This window comes from Ambystoma mexicanum, chromosome 11 (genome assembly GCF_040938575.1).
Source record: "Ambystoma mexicanum isolate Mex_15411 chromosome 11, UKY_AmexF1_1, whole genome shotgun sequence".
Lineage (NCBI taxonomy): Eukaryota > Metazoa > Chordata > Amphibia > Caudata > Ambystomatidae > Ambystoma > Ambystoma mexicanum.
This window is the reverse complement of record NC_090934.1, coordinates 1,109,686,975-1,109,709,964: the sequence shown is the minus strand read 5'-3', so window position 1 is coordinate 1,109,709,964 and position 22,990 is coordinate 1,109,686,975. Positions and strand designations below refer to the sequence as shown.

At 43.3% G+C, this 22,990-nt stretch overlaps 1 protein-coding gene across 1 annotated transcript in view; it reads right to left on the bottom strand.

The window, feature by feature from the left end:
- Window positions 1-22,990, bottom strand: part of LOC138504159 (uncharacterized) — a 267,874-nt gene that overhangs the window by 162,279 nt on the left and 82,605 nt on the right. The window contains exons 2-3 of the mRNA XM_069624416.1: window positions 8,292-8,421; window positions 8,007-8,201 (exon numbers count right to left, since the gene is read on the bottom strand). Of these exons, the coding sequence (XP_069480517.1) occupies window positions 8,007-8,201; window positions 8,292-8,421 (325 nt within the window). The remainder of the gene's footprint in view (window positions 1-8,006; window positions 8,202-8,291; window positions 8,422-22,990) is intronic.

Here is a 22,990-nt window from a genome sequence, read left to right as displayed (position 1 = left end):
GTCCGTAAAGGGACCCAAAGAAATAGGTACCGATGAAGAAACCGGACAGACAACTGGTGTGCCAGAAAACCCTAAACATTGGTTTGCCCTGAGAGTGGGATGTTTGGAACGCGAGAATGATCAATGGAATACTTTTGTGCCCCTGTATCTATCAAGAATAGATATTTCCTATTTCCCACTAACATTTCCACGTAGGGACCTTTCTGATTAACGGGAATAGGCGTTGGTTCCAAACCCTGCTTCGGGCAATCCTAGCGGAACAGAATATCGTTAAAAGGAAGTTCTTCAGAGAGGTAAGCAGCAGATGGATGAACAAATATGTTTCTATTATCCACACTTGGTGTCTGATTGTCCTGTGAAAAAGGTTGCTGTGGATCCTGTGCAAACTGACTTCTACCAGGGCCCCCTACACCCGAGCGACCTCTGGATCATCTACCCATATTTCCAAATGTGTTATTTGACCTTTGTCGAAGGACCGGGCATTGTGCACGCCAATGACCCTCTTGTCTACAATAGGCACACTGGTTAATGTTTACAGGACCCAAGGGCACATTTCCTTGTGGGACATACTGACCTCAACGTTAGCCCATGTATCTCCTAACCCTGCTACATCATCTATAGTCCTAACCTGTTTCCACAAATCTACGGGCAGGAGTACAGGAAATAAAAATCAATATCACTTAAGGTGTATACTGAGGATCGCAAGACAGACTCTATTTCTTCATAGAACCCTGTCAGATTTTTCCTAATGTCAGGAATAGATTGTCTTATGGTGTTCACTTCCTGTCTTGAGAATGGGACGTGAACAAACTGTGACACATAATGTGCAGGAATATCCACAGCAACTGCACCCGTTACAGCATTAGCCGCAATATCAACCTTTGGGAAAAATGTCGGAGGAACCTCTCTCATAGGCAACTGAGAAACAGGCAACTCCGAACGCTTACTAAGCAACAAAACCAAGTCGAGCGCTAAAGCAGCCGAAGAAGTGTCAAGTGAAAAGGCTCTCTTAGAAATACTCAATAACTCTGTGGGACAACAAATCTTTCCTTTCACACACTCATCCTGTAGGTACTCTACCATTACCTGTATCACTTTCCTCTGCATTTCTGGTGTATACTGACTATACGTGTCATATACTTCAACTGGAGTTATCGACGTGTCTGAGATCCATCTAATTGCGTCTTTCGTACAAATTCGTGTTCCCTCGGATATCGATTTACGACAAGGAAGGAACCGTTTCTGTACATAAATACTATCCTCATCGTCATCCTCATTCTCTAACCTTTACAACTCCTTTCTATACTCAAATACCCTCTCAACTTTCTCCACAGTGTCTCTAGAAAGCGCTAAAGTGTTCAGATCCCTCTACCCTTGTGGGAGATCTGTCTTGTTTAGTTTGTCCCACATTACGCATAAGTGAATCCCTAATCCCTCAATAAAAAACACATTTCTCTCAGGAAAATTGTCATATTAGAAAGTGTGGCAAAAACATTAGCTCGATCATCCCTCTGTATACAATGCTTAGCCCACGCAACCAAGTTACTTTTCGTCTCTGGAGGTACAGTATTGTGAGTGACAACCCTCGATCCTGCTCCCTGATCAACTGCAAGCGGTGCAGGACCACTTGGAAGTGGAAGAGCAGGCAAGTTCAGCGGAGGTACTACTACTGGTGCAATAGGAAGAGGTGGAGGAGCAGGTGGAGGAGCAGCAACAAAAGGAGGAACAACAACTGGAGGAAGAGGAACAATAGGAGGAGCAGGAACAACAGGTGGAGCAGGAACAGCAGGAATAACAACAGGAAGAGGCAAAGCAGCAGGAAGAGGAACATACGGAGGTGGCGCAATGGCACCAGGCCTTCGTTCATTTAACAACTTATCAATAAGTTTGTCGGAAACATGAAAGTCTTTAGAAGGATAGATTTTCTGAATGCCAAGTGAGAAAGCCCTATCCATATTCCTGGCCGACTCAGACTGTTTATCTTGGTCATATAACAATGCTTTTTCTGCGTTCGTCTTATGACGGCGCACATTTTTTTCCCTACTCTTTAGCTGCGGCAAAGCTTCTTTCTTCCAATTCTGTAAGACATCGAATGCTGCAGGTCTAGCCTTTTTCTTTAATTAAATAGATTCTAAGTACTCAATATGAGGGATTTCAAAACTACCATTGATTGGCCACTGAAGTTCAGAAGCATGTCTAGTTTTTCTGTGCCAGATATTATTAAACACTATACTACCAATGCCATGCTTACAGTACATAGTACAAGCCGGCGACCCTTCCTGTGGTGCCAGACGGCTACATTCCAAAGATTGTCTATCGCTGCAGAATAACGCCCTGAAGCAGGTAGAGAATTTCCCAGGCATATCAGAATACTGGTGTTACCTGGTCAATAATTGTATTTGCAGATACAATGCGCCAAAATAACAAATTTTTACCTCGTGTTTGGTGATTTCAGCAAATCTGCCCGCCTCGATAAGTGGACCCTTGTCAAGTTGCCGACTTGGACCACGAGCTCATCGTCCAGGGATCGGGCCGTGCAGCGCTGCTGAGGTGTTGTGTCTCTTTCAGAAAGGGGCCCCTTTTTGTTACACCGTCCGATAGCTTGCGTCAACCTTCAACGAGCTGGCATCAATCTTGAGGGTCCCTATTCGGGCGCCATCTGTGAAATCAAAAAGAAGATATCGAGGCTGAGTACCCCAAAAGGAAATACACCAAACGCGGGTTACAAAGAAAGATACAAAGATCTTTATTCTATACTGAACAGTTTCAAAGGACAAAGCAACAGATAGCTATCACGCCCTCAGTACAACACAGCGAAATCCAGCTCTGTTCGGTGTGCTCAGTGAGTGGGGCTGTACATTAGAATAGTCGCGCCTTTTATACAGTCCAAAACATGATGTTCAACCCACCTACGAGTTAATACAAGTTTATACATCACGGATCTAGGGTTCGTGCCGAGTTCATACATCTATGCATTTAGGGTTTACCATTAATATGTTCACTAACAAGTTACAATGGCAACAGTATGTCTTCGGATTTCTCCTAGAGCCTTCTCAAACCTCTTTATATAATGCAGTCAAACAAGTGTTCACATTTCAGTATTTGAATACATTGTGTTTAACATATGCTCACGGATTAGCTTTGTTGGCGCAGGTAATCCTCTACACACAGGTCAGTGAAGGACAGGCTCTCAGTTCATGACCCTAACATGTGGCCTGCAGACAAGTTACAAAATAGTTTGTACACAGAGGTCAAGATGGCCATGTTACATTTGGAATGACTCTGTCCACCATCTTAGAACACAGGGTGACTTTAGAGAAAGAATCTAAAATGGCGGGTGGACCTAAAATGGCGGCTTACTCAGATCTATGGTCAAGACCTTGTAACACGGATCTCTTCGTAAGTGGCTTGGCGTAGGCCAATATACATGCATTCATACAGTATAGGAGGCACGATATGATTTTCCGTTCCACAGCGTAACTGTGGTATAGTTGATTTTAGAAAATGTGCCGAATAGCATCACTGTGTTAAAGTTGAATCTAGAAAGTGTGCCTAATAGCGTCACTGTGCTAAAGTTGTATCTAGAAATGTGTCTAATAGCGTAACAATAGTATTGATGAACTTAGAAATTGTGCCTAAATGTACGCCCCATGTCCTGCACTCTTGCTTGATCACAGGCGCTTTACTGATAATCACCCTATCAAACTACTACGCTTACTCTCCCCTATACACCATCATTCAACTAGAACACAGCTGTACTATGACACATTCGGTCTAGCTGTTCTCATAACTAACATGGCCCCACAAACTCCACATCATCCTAACAAAACACAGCTAGCTGAGCACATTCCGGCTAGCTTAATCGTCTATTCAGGCCTAACGTAGCCAGAACTCTGTCACCCTCCAGACTGAACACATCCAACGGGTTTCCTCAGCAACACACCTATCGCTAAGAAGCAGCTTTCATGCAACAACCACACCAGCTGCACACATATCCGGTGCGCACATGCACCATACCACACTCTCTCTCTGTACTGACTGAACTGCGGTTCCCGAGGGCGTTCAACCAACCAGCGCTTTAAGATCATACCAATGATACATAAGGCGCTATATAAATGCCAAGTAACATAACATAACATATCTTAAAGCGTTATTTTGAAGGACCTGCAGTTTGTTGAGGTTCCTTTCTGAGGTGCCTAGGTATAGAGTGTTGCAATAGTCAATCTTAGATAGCACTATGGCCCTGGCTACAGTGATGCAGCTACTAGGTGAAAGGTATGACTTGAAGGTGTTAATTAGTTTGTTAGTATAGGCCGTGGAAGAGGCAGTGGTTTCACTTGCTTCTTGAAAGAGAGGGTAGAGTCTACCTACCTTGTTTATCTAACGATCAAGCTACAGGTTATGGAGCATTGTGAGATTTTCAGTCCTTTTCTAGCAATTGTGTTGTTGTTTTACTATTTTCTGCATATTTGGAGTCTGAGTTGATCGCTGAGCACTCCCATCTAATGTGTTCAGAGGACATCTCCAAATATCACTGAAATTGTCGAGTTTCAGCCACAGTCTTCACACCTTTTGCCACATAGCTAAGCACGATATCGGCTCTGCACATTAAAAAAAAACGTATTTATGGATTGTGATAATTATGGGAGAAAACGTTTTATTGAGAGACCCACATCAAGACTGCATTTACTGCCTACATCCCAACAAGCCAAAGGACTGTGAGGTTTGCAAAGGGTTCACTAATTGCAGATTTTCGTTTAACTCACAGGAAGTCTGCAAATTACTTCCTTTCTGCTTGGCAATGCGTTTGCGTGTTTGTATTATTATCACTTACATATAAGGTGAATGAAAAGGGTATGCAAAACAGACAGATATCGTTGTATTATTTTTATTTTCAAACCACTTTTTTCAGGATAATAGCATTGTTTTGAAGCCAATATACTATTGCATGCTGCCCACACACACAAGCACTTCACATACATGCAGTCATGCACACACCTTTTTTTCACAGTATGCACACACGCAAACGCGTTACACACGCAAAACGACTCACATGCGTACACTCATTTTACTCAAACTTGCACTCACATTTCATTCTTAACAAAGACGCTGACACACACACTTTAACAACTTACCTTTCTTGTTGTGACAGCTACCCATCGCTCCGGAATTGGTCAGTAAGCCTAAACTGGGTGGGTGTGTGTAAGGGGTAGTACATTCAAATATGCAGGTGGAGGTAAGGACAGGGAGTTTCACTACAAGGGGGCACCCTAACGTTTAACAAATAAAAAGAAGGGAGGAGGGAATGATGATGAAAGCAAAGCCAGAAGAGCTCTTGCTTATATCTGAGAGCATGCTGTACGCTTACAACCAGCTCTAGAGGAGAGACGCAGGGGCAGAGCGAGGACACTGGGAGCTGTGCCTGATTGGTGCTTGCGCTGTACACAACAGGGTATCAGGTAATATTATCCCCACCAAAAATATCACCGTATATATGGTCATCTGGAACGCCATAGGGTATATTTTTGGGGGGGATCATTTGTGGGAGCAGGGGTTGCGGGGGTGTCCCCCGCACATTTAAAAATAATGGGAGTGTCCCCCGCAGGTTGCATGCCTCAGTATTGCTGCAAAAATATGGCGATATTTTTGTATTGCGATATTTTTGCGGGGATATTAACACATGGAACCCACAACAGACATTCAAGCACATCAGGGATGGGGTAACTTTCATTGGAGCTTCCCAGGGAAACAGAGTGTGTCCCTGAGCTACCCTCACCAGGCTCTAAATAGAAAGCCAGCAGATTAAGCCGCCTACGCTCCTGATTGGACGAAATCTAGCAAGACAAGCCTGCACTATTGGTTATTGCGGAGGACCACGAGAAATAGCATGTTATGCTTTTCCTTTTGCAAGCTGCTATTCCAACCAGATATTGTGCTTTCCAACGTCCCTCATCTTTCTCTTGATCCGTCTGTTGCACAGGTATTGGCAAATATGGTAACTTACACCAGAGAGATGTTCCAAAACCATAAAACGTGTGCTGCTCATCCTGGATATTCAATGGTGGAGTCTTATGCAATATGTTTCAATCAGACATAGATTACATACAGGAAGTCTGGAAATTGGGAGCAACTCAACAGTCTTTTCTTTCATGCAAAGATCGATACAATCAGTATCATTAGTGTGACCTTTCGAGAGTTTGCAAGAAAACCGAGCAGAACACAAAGCCAGCAGTACATTTGCAGAAGAGATACACATGGCATGAACATTTAAAAATGCACAGCAGTTATTAGAGCCCAGCTTTGAAGTTACTACACCATTTTTCTTCACATGCTAGTTATGGGGCAGCACTGTAGGCAAACACTCCCACTTCACCTAGTTTTGTAGCTTAACGGCCAAGGCACTTTACAAAGTGTGTAGCACTACTACATCCACCCCAGGACTGATTTTTTACCTAGAGAAAGAACAGTGGGGCTTAGGGTGGGTCGGGCTCATCAGGGTTCGCACTTGTGTCTTGTGCACTTGCATTTTTGCTCAAGCTTAATTATATGAATTTGCACTGGCCTCCACACTGCTGTAGGCTGCCACGCCGGCCACCGTGGACAAAGGAGGCAGAAGGTAAGTGGGGTGGGTAGGGCAGGGAGGTGGGAGGAAAGGGGAAGAAAAAAGAAAAACCCTTACCTGAGTCCCTGGCGGGGGGCGAAAGCAGCTTCACAGCCGTGGGGAGGCTCGGAGCGGGGATGGCCCCGCTTCGAGCCTTCTCATTGGCTGAGGGGCTGCCACGCCCCCCACCGTGGACAAGGCGGCTGGAATCCCAGCCGAGAATCGAGGATTCTCAGGCGGGTAATGACCCGGCGAGAGCCAATCAGAATGCGTGTTGCATTCTCCTTGACTCTCGCCGGGTACTAATACTACTAATTAAGTGCTTACAGCTTTCTTGCACTATTCTGCTATGTGTAGGTCTGCCATCTGTGTTTTACATCTGCCTTCGTATATTTAGGATCCAGGCTATTGGTGTCAAAATCAGTCCTTTTAAAACTTTTACTATCATTCCCTTTTTGTCTCATTCTGTTCCTGCAATCATCCAGTCGGCAGCCTGATGATTTCATCAACATCGGTGAATCTATGCTTGGCTAACAGCTACCTTCCTTGCACTGGCAAAAAGACCTTTCCACTTCCATATGGGCCTCTAGCAGCATCTGCCCTCGTGCCGCTCATTAGATTTACCCACGCAGCCATCCTGATAAAGGCATTGGCAGAATCCCTTGCTTCAGCAGTTACTTTAGCAGGTCTGTGGTGAGTTCTCCTTTCTAAAGCTCCAACATAAGAAGGCAATTATTGATAATAATCACTTGTGTGTCAATAAACTAATAATGTCAATTTCACTTTCTATTCACTGTCTTAACGAAAAATGAACATTGCTAACTGCCCTACCCTAAAAGACAATGGGCCTCATTGTGACGCAAACGGGAGCCAGCGCGGGACGTAATTTACTGGCTGAGAATTACAATGCGTGTGATGACCCTGGTTTTGGCAGACAGAGTTTGGGACCTGAGTAGAAATGCTGTCCCGTCTCTCTCAGCCATTATGTGCCCCCAAACTTAATGCACCGATGCCGCACTGAATTTCCTGTTTTCTGCCTCTTGTGTGCACATGAAAAACCTGACATAATCAATAAAAGTTCATGTTAATGCCGTCCCCCATGCATGTAAATAGCAAGCGCCATTAAAAAAAAAAGTTTTAGGGTGTAAAACTACACACCAACCCGCGACAGCCTTGATTTCCGTTAATGGATTACACCCATTTACAAAACAACCAAACTAGCCCCGAGAGGATTGTAAAAGGAAGTGGTCCTCTCTCTGCTCTTTACAGGATATATAAAATGGCGCACAAGCATAGTCTGTCAGTCAAATCGGACACGGCAACGCAGCAAAGTAAAAGAGCTCAATTCTGCTCGCAAATGACGTGGCTGCGGATATGAATGCTCCTGGCGTTTGCACACACCCACCTTTTTCTACTGGGTGTCCGAGCAGGAAATGCTCCTCGTAGGTCTCGGAGACAGTGAGGACATTCAGGGGGTGCTGATTGGCGCCTGAGCTCGTCTTCTCTTTGAACGATAGGGCCGTGGAGGACACAATAGTTAGTGGCAGGTTGTTATTGGACAGGAGCTCTTCGAGATAGCGCGCGGCCTTAGTGTATCGTTCTGGAAAAAAGCCAATAGTGTCATGTAAGCTCCTTCAAAATGTTGTTTTTCTGCAGTACAAATGTAGGCGAAGCAGTACTTTGTACATACCACTGGGGAGGATGGAATTTCCCACAAAGAACTGTAACGTTCTCAGCTTAATAGGTAGAGAGAACACCTTTCCAGTCGAAGACGTGGCAATAGCTCGTTTTTGGTAATAAAGCGAGTGCACCCGAAGAACCTGAAAATGCAAAGATAAATAATTAGATGTGAGGTAATCCAATTTATCAATCTTAGAGTTATATCCATAAATAGTTACAAGTTACATACGAGACATCTATCTACGTGTATATCAACAGCAACGCAAGTCGTTGATGCATTCATAACTTTTCCTTTCACATAATTTTTGTACATTTAGAATGTAACTAATGCTGGATACAGGCAACATTTGGAAGTTTTAAGAAGAGTCTGTAAGGTGGCTGAGTAATGTGAGACCTTATTGGTGGGCCTGGTGGTCATCGCTTTGAATTCTGACATTCACTGCACAACTCTTCCTCTGTTCCTAGTACATTAAATGGGTACTATTGAGCTGGTTAATAAATGCACCTAACATTCAAGCGCCTGGAGAACATTCAGTTTGTTATGTTTGCTATATAGTCATTTTATAGCATGTATTGATAGTATACAGAGTAGTTAAGATATATAAATGGCTCAAAGCATCGAGCTGTCTGTCATAATAAAACGATGGCTAACCTGCCAGCAGTAAACAAACATGTCATCAAATCTTGAAACTTGCTGAGGGGGAACCACATTTGTACAAGTAGAGTTTTCAGGTGTTTGTTATCCTACACCATTTTATTTCAGTTTTATAAATATGACTTTGATTGAGTTTTAAACACGTCACTGCTACACTAATGGTACATATAAGCTTTATAGAGCTAGACAGGGGGCCGTACAGGCAGTTATGGACCCTGCAAATTGAGTTACGGGCCCATAACTCCAGGCATGGCCCGTGGGCATGGTCTATAAAGCTATTATGTCCCTTTCTGTGGGGTAAAAATCTGCTGCTGAAAGGTTGGAGTGATTTCGGTGCCCGAGTCCCGCCTTTCAGGTGAGGACCTGGGGACAAGGGGAGCGGTGCATGAAGGGGCAGAGCCATCCCTCCGACACTCTAACAAGGTAAGGAGTGGAGGAAACGTGGGTTGATTTCAGTGTTGGTACCGTGTATTTCAGGTGTAGCCCGGGCGAGGAGGAGCGCGCTGCTAGCAGCAGGGCTCTCAGTGTGGCGCTCCTGTGATGAGAGGATGGGCCGTGCTGAGAGCTTACCGCCAATGCAGAGACACCGGATATATGTTGCGTCTTCCCTCACATTGGCCAATATCCAGGTCATATGGACTTTCCGAGCCATACCAGCTGGTATGGCCCAGCAATAGGCCTGTGGGGGAGTGCCAAATCACGCCCCTGGGACACAATACATCTTAATAAATTACAGAGATGTTATAAAAGGATGAATATATAATATCTCTTTTGCCTGTCAAGTAAACATTTTCTTTGATAAATTAAGTGCTGATTTTTGTTGACTTGTCACAATTAATTAACTTATAATTCAAAAGGGTGAATGAAGCCTATTTAATATTTATTTTATAATGCCATTGGATGTGTTTGGAATTTAAAAATATATACAATTTGTTGCGAGCATATTTGGAGGCAAGCCCAAGCAGATAAATCTAAAGCTTCTGTATATCTCATAAGCCATTCTAGCGTAAGGCCCTTCCCTCGACCTGGCCGCCACCCAGCATTCTTCAGCAATAGTACTTTCCTCGGTTTTCTCTGTTATTTACAAAGAATTAAAAAAAAGACCAACATTACAGTTAAATTACAGTAATAAAACTCCTCAAAAGCTTTAAAATACCTCTGCTATCTACATTGTCAATCTTCATAGGGCAAGTGTCACATACTTGTTACACTTTAAATTAACATAATGTTCCGTGGCTGACAATAGCAAAGTTATTGCCTCCACACAATGTTGTACACCGTCTGAAATAACAACCGTTTTGAGCCACTCGTACAGTTGCTTCCACAGAGCTCTGCTGAGGGCTGCTGAACGGTGTGCTGACCGCTAGGCATACCTGTTTTCAACGCGTTTGAGATGGTAATTACCGGTCTTGGTCACTGTGATAACTGTTTACCTGGTTGATTATTGATTGCTTGTTGTCGAAGTGCACTCTGATATTTCTAACTGAAGTAGCGTTTGTTAGGCCATAGGAATGGTAGAGCTGAAGTTTATTTTAGCGACCTAGAATGAGGATTATAGGTTTGTCCTCATTGAGGGTAAGTTTGCTTTGGGTGAAGAGCTTAAAGACAGCTTGGAGTGGTTTCAGCCGGCATTGAGGATCAGTGTTAACGGCGAGTGGAGACACTTAGAAGACAATCAGTTGAGTTTGTTCTTTAACCTGTTTTGATCTTTTGATTAAGAATGATTTGATCCAGTGAGTTGCAAGATCAGAAATATTGCTCGGGATTTGAGGCACTCGATAATGGTTTGATGGTCTTCCTTGTAGAATGCTCCTTGCAAATTGTCAAGGTTTAGTAGGAACAATTAAAAAGCATTAAGTTGGTTTGCAATGTGCTCCCTGATATCTATAATTGCACATTCTGTTCTATTGAAAGGCCTGGAGACTGATTCGTGCGCATTAAGGAGAAAACCTTGCTTGATTTGATCATGCATTTGTTTGACTGTAGGTTTTCGAGGCTCTGCTAAGAAAAGCAATGTGGGTGCTGAGTTGATATTTCTGCAGGCACTGCAGCAGAAGACATTTTTCTTAATTAACAGTAAAATGGTGGATGTTTTTAACAGTGAAGGGAGCCACCGCAATTAAAAGTAATTTTGTAATGATTGTAGAGAAGTCTTGAAGGAGACCGTTTCCTAATTGGATGGTGATCTGACAGGGGCAAGTGTCACTGCCATAACCAGAAGGAGATGACTCCTTTATGGCCTTGTGGATGTCAGAACAGACACAGGCGGTTGAGGATGGCAGGATAGAGACAGATTGGAGAGGAAAAGGTAGATGCTGCCCAAGAAGTTCATTCGAAATTCTGACTTCGATCTTTTTAAATTTTAAAATAAAATGTTGAACATGGTAGCACATTTTCTGGGTAGAGGGTACCTGATTGGAGATGCATGAAGATTTGGCAAGGGAGTGATACATTTTGAAGCGTTAGTTCTGTGTTGTTATGAGCTTTGTTTAACATCTACTATAATAACTTGTGTGGTATTTATAGTGCCATTTTCTAAGGCAGAATTATTGGATTCTGCAAGTGAGTTTCTCCTCAACGGCCCTTGTTTTCCTACAGTAACGCTTGAGTTAATGGCACAGTCATTTGGTTGCTGTGATTCTTTCTGAGATGCTTGTGAGGTTTAGTATGGTTTTTAGCAGAGTAACAGTCTGCACAGTAATGATTATTTCATTCAAACTTAAATGTAGTAAGGATTCACTGCTCACCTAACCTTACATTTTGGTTGCTGAGGTTTAATATCTACTCGAGGGGAGAAGAAAGAGGAAGAAGAAGCTCTGTTTTCGGATATGTTTATGACATCTAAGATCAGGAAAGAATTTTGGTTAAGAAGATTTTTGATAATGAAGTGTTCGAATGTTGCACTGCCTTTATGATAAGGGTGGCAATGCCACCACCACCTTTCCAACAGAAATTTGCTTTACTGAGGTTGTTCGGTAGATTCTGACCCACATCCGGAAACAGTCTCTGTGATGGGTGTGAAGTTGAGGCCATAATCAGCAATCATGCTTTCAAGAAGAAGGGTTTTATTTCCAGCAGAGCTGTATTAATGAGGCAAAGCCATAGCATGAAAGCAGTTTTAGGAGGGGGGGATAGCACCTTTGTGTGTGGCGGGAAGTGGATGTAGCGATCAGAAGAGGATGTGTACACGAATGAGCATAGATGTTTAAATGATGTACAGATGGAGTGATGGCAGGAATTTCCAGGGAAAGGCCTCAGGGATTTGTGGGTGGTGGATGTGGGAGAAATCCTGGTTCTGCAAGGGACTAGGCACTGCAGCATCTTAGAGTGAAGACAGATATGATATGATATCATATGGCATTTATAACATGCCTATACACAAGGGTTTCAGGGCGCAACGAGGCAAGGGAGGGGAAACAGAGGGAAGACAGAGATTGCGTTCCTACTAGGCCAGGTGACATTGAGATCGCGCAAGTGGAGGGGGGGAAGGGGAAAAGTGCGGGGGGAAAGGGGAGGGGTCAGTGCAGTACATAGGATAACAGTAAAATAAATTAAGGCAATGATGATTCATTTGTAGGAGTATACATTAGTTCGATATGAGGCAGTAGAATGTTTATTCAAGTTGTGCATTTATCCCCTCCTCATGGCTCAGAGGGCTAGATTTGATATCTTCGATTACCTCTGATCATGATGTGGCACTGTTGATAGATCTTTCTGTGATGGAGGATTGTGGTATGCCCTTAATTGACAGCACACATAGTTGATTCAATATTCTCTCTCTTATTTCCAGTTTTCAGGCAATATTATGTTTATTAATCAAATGATAACAAATGGCACCAATGAATAATAAAATGGGATGTAAGCCAGCTGCTAGTGGCTGACATAAGTGAGACAGAGTGTTACAGTGATCTTTCTTCTTTATACCTTCAATGTCATGTTTGTATTAAGATGAAACACTGTATTCGTTCAGTTCCACCAGTAGCTAATACCAGAGACTTGACGTGCTACCTCCACTAAGTCCAATTACAAATAAATCCATTCAAGTATGGCTGCTGATGTTTTTGGGTGCAGTATTCGTTTTGTGTTTGACTTGTCTGTACCTAGCAAGCTAAAGAGGGACTATCTACGATGACAATTCCTGGTGGGCAGTCATTACTGCTGTTAAGCACCAATGGACTCATGTGATAGAACGAACTAGATGGTCATCCATCAGACCCCATGTTACAGATGTTCCCTGTCAGAGGCATCTTGAGAACTGTCATTCCGATAACGCTGCTTTCTCTAGTTTCAGAAACCTACTGGTGCACCACTGCGGCACCTAGATCCCGGCTTGTACTGGTCTATAGGGCATTAAGCCCATGGGCGAACCAGAAACGCAAAATGCTGGTGTGAGACAGTTTTATGGGTCAAAGTCAACCACTTTTTTGGACAATGTGGCCAGTTTGATGAGTTACTTCACTGTGCAGCTAGTAATTTTGACCAGTGTTGCTGAATAAATATTCTTTAAAATGTACAATTTGCATCACATGTTTATCAAAAAACTCCCCCTTGGGTACTATTCAAACAGTGTCACAAAAGAAATGAATAGCCATTTGCAGCTGTGGGCCACTTTTTCATTTGTTCACAGACTATTTTATGGCCCAGTTCGACCCAGCCCACATCCAAACATATTCAGTGCAGAAGCAAAGATAGTGGTGTTTGTGCAAAGGCAGGCATCAGATGATAAAGAGGATGAAGTATAGACTTCACACGACTTACGATCCAAGCTCAAGCTCATTAAGTAGAAGGTAGGATGTTTGGCAACATGGTGGAGAATAACCTATTCATGGAATCAATTGATCTAACAGTAGCAGATCAAGTTAAAAAACAGACACATATTTATGGTAGCTAAACTTGGAAATAACGATGAGAGCTCAAAGAATATATCAATCACGTATCCTACTCAAAAGGACATTACAGATTTTTCACCCAATATAAACAAATGTGGGCATATTGTTGTCCAAACCACTTCCAATAATTGGACAACCTGCAAATGTGACCTTTATCAACCTCTTACACTCACATTCTTCACACACCTCTCTGCCACTACACGTAGAACATCAGATCAAGTGCAAGGGAATAAGTCTCTTTTATACTTTGAGCAAGCTGGAATTGAACAAGAGAACGCATTTGGAACACATGTTCTCTTCTGTGTGGTCCACAACTAGCAAAGCAATCCAAAAATCCGGATGCAAAAGGGAAACAAATCTATCCAAGAGCTGCATGAGCTGCAATTGTCAAACTAGTAACCTATTGATATGTCACCAAGTTCTGTTGTCCAGGAAAAGTGAAATAAAATCACCGTCTAGTGAGTAACTGCTGTTGGATCATAAAAAGTGACAACCGCTATCATTCAATCATCCAAATATGTATTGGATACTTCATTGAATGACGTATCAAGAACAGCAGTCATTTTCTGTTAATCCAGAGTTGTCCAGCCTCCAGCAGAGGATCTTTCATAAATTCCCTTGGTTGAATAATTCTCTGTTTTCAGTCCCCAGGACATAAAAAAATGTCACAGTGCTAAATGTCACAGATGGCTTTAATAATCTTAGGAATCCAATAGATGGTTCAATGATTTCTATTAAAAGCTAATACATTGACTTTATGATGCTCTCAAGACTGCAAATAGACTTGACTAATGGTTGTTTCGAACTGGTCTCTCAACCTCCTATAGGCGCCCGCTGCCTTAGGACAGCATTCCCAAGTTTCTAAAATGAGTGTGAATTCTAGAAATCGGTAACTCCTACCATGTAATATAGCCTAATTATGATGGGAGCCTAAAGGCCAAGGCCTTATCTAAGGTACTCCCTCTGGGGCTTCCTATAGTTCTCCTACTCTAAAAATATCACATGAATGATCTCATGGATGTTCTGAATGGTGCTTGTATTTTCTCAGACACTCTCTCTTTCCCCCTTGCTCTCTCTTACTCCCTTTCACTCCTTTCCCTGATCATATTGCTCCCTCTTCACTACCTGTTCTCCTCCTACATTCCCTCATTATTCTTTCCTTCTCTCTCACTGTTTCATCTTGTTCCCTTACTCCCTCCAATCTTCTCACTCACTTTCCTCTTTCTCTCTTCCCTCCTCTCTCCCTTTCCCCCAACTCTCTGTTTCAGTGCCTCTGTTCTTCTCTCAATCCTCTACGTTCTATCTCTACCATTTCCCTCCTCCATTAACTACTTCCACCTACCCCCATCCTTCATTCATCTCTTCAACTCCTTCCTCTCTCTCTCTCTCTTTTTCTCTCTCTGCCTGTCTCTGTACCACACACACTCTCTACTATCTCCTTCAACCCCTACACTCCCATACTACACTATCTCTTTCCACCCTCTCAAGACTCACCCAAACCCCTGTAACCTTACCCACTACCAATCACTCTCAGATACACTCTCTCAATCACAGCTACACTCTTTCCACTTGTTACCACTCTACCCACACACAATACCTCGTCTGCTCTTTTATCCAACTCCTCCAAATATACTTCAGCACTTTGTTCCACCTTCCCTCCTCCTCCTGCTGCCTCACTCCATTGCCAAACCTCCTGACCTCACCTGAACTCCTTTCAGTCTGTCTGGCTTTGTTGGGACTTTTATACCTGTGACTTCCTGTCCCTCATTTGGTCCGCATTCCACCTGACTCACCGTCGATTTACAGCATGGAAAGATGGTCCGTGTAGTTCTGAAATATAGCAAAGAGATCTAAGGCCAGAATTGAGGATGCAAGTATTGGTTTTCGAAATTGGTACCACAATAAACAATCAGGGCACACATAAGTGGTTCAGGGACTGGGGCCCTCCCAACTCCCTCACTCCATCACTGGGCTAGGACTGGCATGGCATACACCCTAGTAGGTCACCTACCCTAGGTCGGGAGGGGACCCTGTCTTCCCTTAAAAACCCTTGAACCCGTCACATAAATTACAACAACATAACCACAGGAAAATACTTTTACCGCACATCCTATCCACCTGATTTCTGCCCTTTTTTGCGTAACCACTTTAGTCAAAAGGCTTTACCTCCACCCGGGGCAGCCATCTACAGATTCTTCAATGTCATGTTTGTATTAAGATTCTTCGATGCATATCGTGTGTTATGGCATCATCCGGCACTCTGAGCTTTTCAGCCCTTCTCCAGTAGTTGTTGTTTTTAGCTATTTTCTTCATTCTAGGACTCCTAGTTGACTGTTGCACACTTTCCTCTTCTTTGTTCAGAGAAATGCTAGAAGACACTTGACATCCTCGAGTGTCAGCCACAGCCTCACCTCTCCCCTGACATGGCTGAGAAAGATACGAGTGCGGACAGATTTGGACATGAAAAAATCCTTATTTAAAAGTTTTGGGGAAGTGTGGGTGGAAAAACATTTTCTTGAGGAACCCACACCAAAACTCCACTTACTGTCTAGGCCCTAACAAGCCAAACGACTGTAAGATTTGGGAAGAATTAGAATGGCAGAGGAGGCATCTACTGTTTCTTGAAGAAGTTAAAGGCCAATCCTCAGGCGAGGATTCAGTTAAAACAGCCTGGGCCGCCCTGCACCATGGGAGGACACCGGAGATGGAACCACCACAAAAGAGAGCTTCCTCTGTGGAGAGAAGGCTTTCTCCACCACACCTAAGATTCACAGGGAAGAACTGACTGCCAAATGCACGCACAGGCAAATTACCAAACACTTTTCCGAAATACGTCTGTGGCCGAGGGTGATCCAATGAATCCCGCTCAATCAGCCCTTCAAAATGATTTTGATTGAACCAGCATGGCAGTGGCAGGTATGGTACCTGATACTGCTCCGGGTATCAACACTGAACTCAATCAGTATCACAGCAATTCCTGGTCTACTGAGGAGACAATAAGATGAGATATTACATCACAACCCCACATCCCTATCGCTTAATAGGGCCATCTAGGGCTGCAGCATCTGTTCATTTAAGGATTTAAGGCATGCACAGCCTCCCGCTCCTTTCCCTCTAATCTATCACATGAACAACTGCTTTATTCTTTATTTATGGTCTTCTTTCCATTCCTTAGTGATTGCCTGTATACCCTTGTATGTCACAGGGGGCAATGTAATGTGCATGCTTCCACTGCACAGTATTCTGTTCAATCATGTGACTCTATAAAAGATCGAGTGCTGGAGATGAATTGGCTACTTACCTGTAACTGTAGTTTCCCAGCAATGCTATCTTTGATATGATATGATATGATATTTTATTTATATCGCGCTCATACAGAAGTGTTGCAGAGCGCAACCAAGCAAACGGAGGGGAACAGGGGAGAACAAAAATAATGATCTTACCAGGCCCGTGACATTAAGAACACACAAGTGCATGGAAAAGGGAAAAGGGGCAAAGTGCGTGTAAGGGGGAGAAGTGGAAAGTGCGGAACAGAGGAGAGAACAGAATAAATAATAAGTGCAATAAATAAATAAAGGCGGTGAAAAGAGGCAATGCAGCCAGCAAGTGCATGATTAGTCAGATAGAGTATATCTGATAAGTGCAGGAGAAAAAATGGGGGACTGTATGGGTACAGATACAGATCCCTGTGCCAGGGGTGGCCCGGAGGCAGTGCAGGAGGGAGGCAGGGTGAGCAGGTACCTGGGTCTGAGGGACAGAGGGTGGCCTGGTGCACAGTGCCGAGAGAGAGAAGCAGATCAGCAGGGGAGAAGAGGGGCAAAGGCAGAAGTGAAGAGGAAGGTCTTGAGGAGCTTCCGGATACAGAGATAGTTCTCCTCAAGTTTCAAGGTGGTCGGGAGGCTGTTTCCAAAGGGAGGACCCGGCGAAAGACAGAGATCTGCCCCAGCTTGTTTATTTGAGAAACAACCAACCCTGAGGGAGTTAGAAGTAGAGGAGCAAAGGGCTCGAGAGGTGAGGTATTTACGGAGGGATCGTTGAAGGTATTTTGGACCCAGGCCCAGAAAGCCTTGTGGACAATGCGGAGGGTTTAAATGTAATCCTCGCATCCCCTGGGAGCCAATAAAGAGATTTCATAGCTGGATAGATACGATCTCAGGGCTTGAGGCCAAGGACAAGTCTCGCAGTTCTGGATTAGTTGTAAAGGGCGAAGAGTGGAGGCGGGTAGATTTATAACGATGCTGTTACAGTAGTCCAACCTAGAGAGAATCAGAGCTTGGAAGACATTGAGCTTCTGGGGGAAGGAGAGGAAAGGCAGAGTACCTCTAAGGAGTTCCAATAAGAAGTTTGACTTTTTAGAGACATCAGAGATGTGTGCAGAGAAGGAGAGTGTGGAGTCGAAGATGAACCTAAGATTCTTAGCCTCGCAGGTAGGGGTAGGAGGAGGGCCACGGGAGGCCAGCCAGAGAGTCAGGGGAAAGGATGGTGAAGGTGTACCAATGAGGAGGATCGCAGTCTTGTTGGCATTTTGACAAGGATCGTTGTTGGCACAGCAATTTTGAATGGCGATTAGGCATTCGGAGATGAGGGAAGGAGAGGAGGTGCCTGAGGGAAGTCTGAAAATGAGTTGGGTGTCATCAGCATAGCACTGGAGCTTTGGGCAGAAAATGGAAATGCAGTAGGCAAGAGTTGCCAGGTATTGGTTGAAAAGCCAGGGCAAGAGGTTAGACCCCTAAGGAACACCACAGGTAGAGAGAGTACTTTCATGGAATTACGTGCAGCCCACCTGCCACAAGCCTGAAGATGAATGATATTTCAGCACCCATGACTGGGGTTTTGAATCTGAATATAGCTGCACTGGGTGGGCATGGCTACCATCTACTGTTTTTGAAATCAAAAACACAAAGCCCAGGCATTAAACTTTGGATAACAATAAATTCTCCTGTCCCTTGGCATGATGACTGCAGCTACGGGGCCCGGTGGGGCAGGTTATGCCACTCTCACAGTGATGCTCAGCCGGGGGAAGGAGTGGGGAGGATCTCCTGGCTTACCCCACCCTGAACAGGGCGGCAGGCAGGGGCTTACCACAGTAAACCATGAGAGGGTGCTATCCACCCCTGAAAAAAGGGAGAGAAGTCAGTACAAATGATAACCCAACCCAAACTCCAAAGCCTATTCCCCTATGACCCTCATCTAACAATGATTATTGGCAGGTCTGAGAAACAATCATAGCAGACAATTGAGAGGACTATCACATTGCATGTAGGGGATCCTGGGACAGATGTGCCCAAGTTCACAGAAAGATGGTGGCCCATACAGTGCTAAAACAGGAGAGAGAGCAGGTCCACAGAGAGCATAGTTTCAGAAGCATCAGCTCTCTGTCCAAAAGCATGGAAAACAAAAGCAAGATGGCAGAATGAGCCTTAATCAGCTTGTGCAGTGGCGACCTGGGTAAATGGGAGGGGGCCTGGCAAGAACAAGGTTAACTCAACAAAATGCGAGAAGCACACACAAGCACACCTGAAACCCATTGGAACCGGGGAAGTCAAAGAGAGGGATTCAGAGCCACGTATAAACTAGCTGCAGTAAAAGCAGGGAGTGCCTGTTTGGATAATGAGGCTACTGAGAGAAGGCTGGATGAGAGAATAGATGGTGTGAGAACAGGAGGCTAAGAGTTAAAAGAGGAAGAGGGGGAATAACGACAGAAGGGAGGAGGAGGGGCAACATACCAGTGGAGGGGAGGAGGTTGGTAAGAGGAGAGTTCGAGGGGATTAATAACAGCTGAGGAGAGGAGGAGGTTGAGAAGAGAATAATAGTAAATAACTCCAATCAACCCTGCTGAAATACACTCTGGTGGTGTGTCTTTTATGGTGTAGCATAATACCTGAGGGAATGTAATGACTTCTAATAAATGATACGATGTCAGAATTGTATTCTATCTTGTGATGGTGATCAGTTATTATGAACAGACAAAACAAAATAAAAATGCAATTAATTCATCAGTGATTATTTTCAGAGGAAATATGCTGTTTATCATTAGTAACAAGGGCTTATGGCAAACAAGGCTTGTTCGATAGTAACTATTCCAATATTCAATTTGTATACATAGAAGCAATGTAAAGCAATGTAAGGGATTGTACTGTTCATTCTGTGCATGCATTCAATAAAGTCTGCATCAAAGTTTCATTATTTTACATTGAATAGAAAACCCCTATTGTTAAAATGGGAGCTTTGGAGTCAATACAATGCAATGGATAAAACAGATCTTCAAAACAAAACATTTTCCCACAGACAATTGTTATTTGAGCGAGGCACACAGTTATCTTATAAAACCTCGAAAACATTTTAGGATCCTTGAAGTCTGTATAGGAAGTCTAAAACCTAATCGCTGCTTGGAAGATTACTTATTTTTATTACTAAGGTTTTAGGAGCAGGCTGTTAGAACTGCTCTGAAACTAGCTAATAAAACACCAAAACGATCTCATTTTTGAAAGGCACAAAAAAAGATGCCATTTATCAACACTTCGTTTACAGGCTCTTGGAAACCTACAATGTACATTTATTACCCAAGGAATGTATGAAACATCGTCACAGAAACAATGTATGGAAACTAGGACATGTGAAAGGCAGAATTAAAACGTCATGTTTTCAAGAGTTGGAATGCTTAAGAAGTCCAACTATTTTAGCTGAAAACAAAAATATTTTGGTGATCCACAGGAGGAGTACTTTCAAAATATGTTAGTTTGATAGCGGTACAGGTATAGCTTAGTAGGTAAAACATTTTTATATTAAATATTTCTGTTTCTCCTACTAAATTCAATTTACATGCCAGAAAATGCTCTATTTGAAAACTCTGACGTTGGTATTTTGAAGAAGGTAAAGTTATTGCAAATGACATTTTCTGTCTGTCTTAAGCTTTATTCAGATAAAATACAAACATCCATAAAAGCATCACAATCATCTCAATATGAAAATATCACCTAAAATACAAAGCATACAAAGCATAGCTGCATTACACAATAGTAAAAAGTAATAAACACCTAAACAAAGAGTAACACATCCTTTCATAATATTAAAATCCATCAAACACGTATTAATATGTCAGACCTTTTATAAAATCAGCTCCCATTGTATCATACTTGCAATATCATCAAAACTTCTCTCTTGCACAAAGTGCATATAAACAATTAATAAATCTGAGAATCACAGCTTGATCATTTGATACTTGATTGATTGATTGATTTGTCATTTGTATTGCGCATATCCCTAAGGAACCAAGCGGCAAGCCGCATCTAGGCGCAGGCCTTATCTGGATTAGATGGACCGTTGTCATTGACATAGCATTGTTCAAATACATGTGTCTTTAGTTGCTTTTTGAAGACTGGCAGCGATTCTAGCTTCCTTAATGAAAGTGGGAGATCATTCCAGACACAAGCTCCAGCTACCGAGAACCTTCTGTCTACCCAATGGACAGATCTGGAGATGGGAATCACTAGTTGGCTCAAGGCTCAAGGCCAAGGATCTCAGAGGGTGTGTATATCTGGATCGTGTCCACTAGATAGGACAGGGCCAAATTATGACCACGCTTGAAGAACAAGCACAATAGCTTGAACTGTATTCTTTGATGGACCGAAAGCCAATGTAATTTCTTACTGGATTCCGACACCGGCTTTCTCCATGGAAGTGCACACACTACCCGTACTGCAGCATTCTGTGCCACTACCAGGCGTTGTAGCTGATATTTTGGACACCCGACCAGGAGGCCATTGCAAAACTCTAACCTGGCGTTGACCAGCATGCCAACTACCTTTGCTCGGTCACCTTCTGAGATGAGGGTCAGGAGTGGTTTTAGTAATTTCAGCTGGAAGAAAACTGACTTAACCATTTGGTTCACCTGTCAGTTATATCCCATGTCTGACTGCCAGGTGCACCCTAAATTCTTAACGAATATGTGTACACCTGAGTATTGCCAAACATAGGTGGACAGGGGACCATCTGAGAAGTTATGTTGAGATTCTTTTTAGAACCCAAGATAATAATCTCAGTCTTATTGGGGTTCAGCTGAAGCTTGTTATCTATCATCCAACTTTGTACTGCCTCTGCACAGTTGTCCACAGCTTGCGCAGGTTGTTTCAGGCTCAGGTAAATCTGTGTATCATCCGCATATGAATGATATTGCAGATGAAACCGTGCTAATATTAGCAAGAGTGGGCGAATATAAAGATTAAAGAGGGCTGGGGACAGCGAGGAGCTCTGAGGGACTCCGCAGATTGTAGTCAACATATCTGACAGAAAGGAGCCTATTTTAACCTACTGTTTACAATCACTTAGTAAAGAATCAAACCACTTCAGCGATTCTTCTGAAATGTGAGCTAGTTCACTCAATCTCGTGATCAGGATTTTTGGGTCGACGGTGTCGAACGCCGCCGACAAGTCCAGCATAATTAACATTGTGACATTACCACAGTCTGCGTTCCCCAGTATATCGTCCCAAACTTTAATCAACACTGTCTCTGTTCCATGTCCGGGCCCAAACCCAGACTGGAATATATCAAGAATTGTATTTGCCTCCAAATGCTTTTGCAATTGTAGCGTCACTACTTTGTCTAAGATTTTTGTTGGCCATACCAGTCCCGCAATAGGACGCTAATTTACCAGCTCATGGGGATCCAGGCTGGGCTTTTTTAACAAGGGGCGTAAGGTAGGATTTTTTCAGTTCCTGCGGCACACATCCCTTTGTTAACGAAGCATTGACAAAGCTCTCCATTGGCCAACTCAAAACGTCTGTGTGTTTTTGTGCTAAGTACTTTGAGATTGGGTCAAAACCGTGATTTGTCTGTTTCAGTTGTTCCATCAATTTTTTAATGGTCTCTTTGTCCACTAGGGAGAATTGGAACTCTGTCTTTAAAATTGGTTCCTCTACCAAATACCTTGAGGTAGCAGGATTGTTTCCTCCTGGAGATTGATTTTCCAGGTTTGCTCTAATCTGCTCCACTTTATTAAACACACACAATGGATCAATAATGACCCCAAGATCATGTAAAGCTAGCAGGAGGACCATGAATTTAAGATGAATCCCTGTGTACGTAGGGCAGCAGAAAATAAAAATGTGTCGAGTTTCTTTGTGTACTTTAGACCAACAAGTGTCAGGTTTTGTTTTGTCCCACT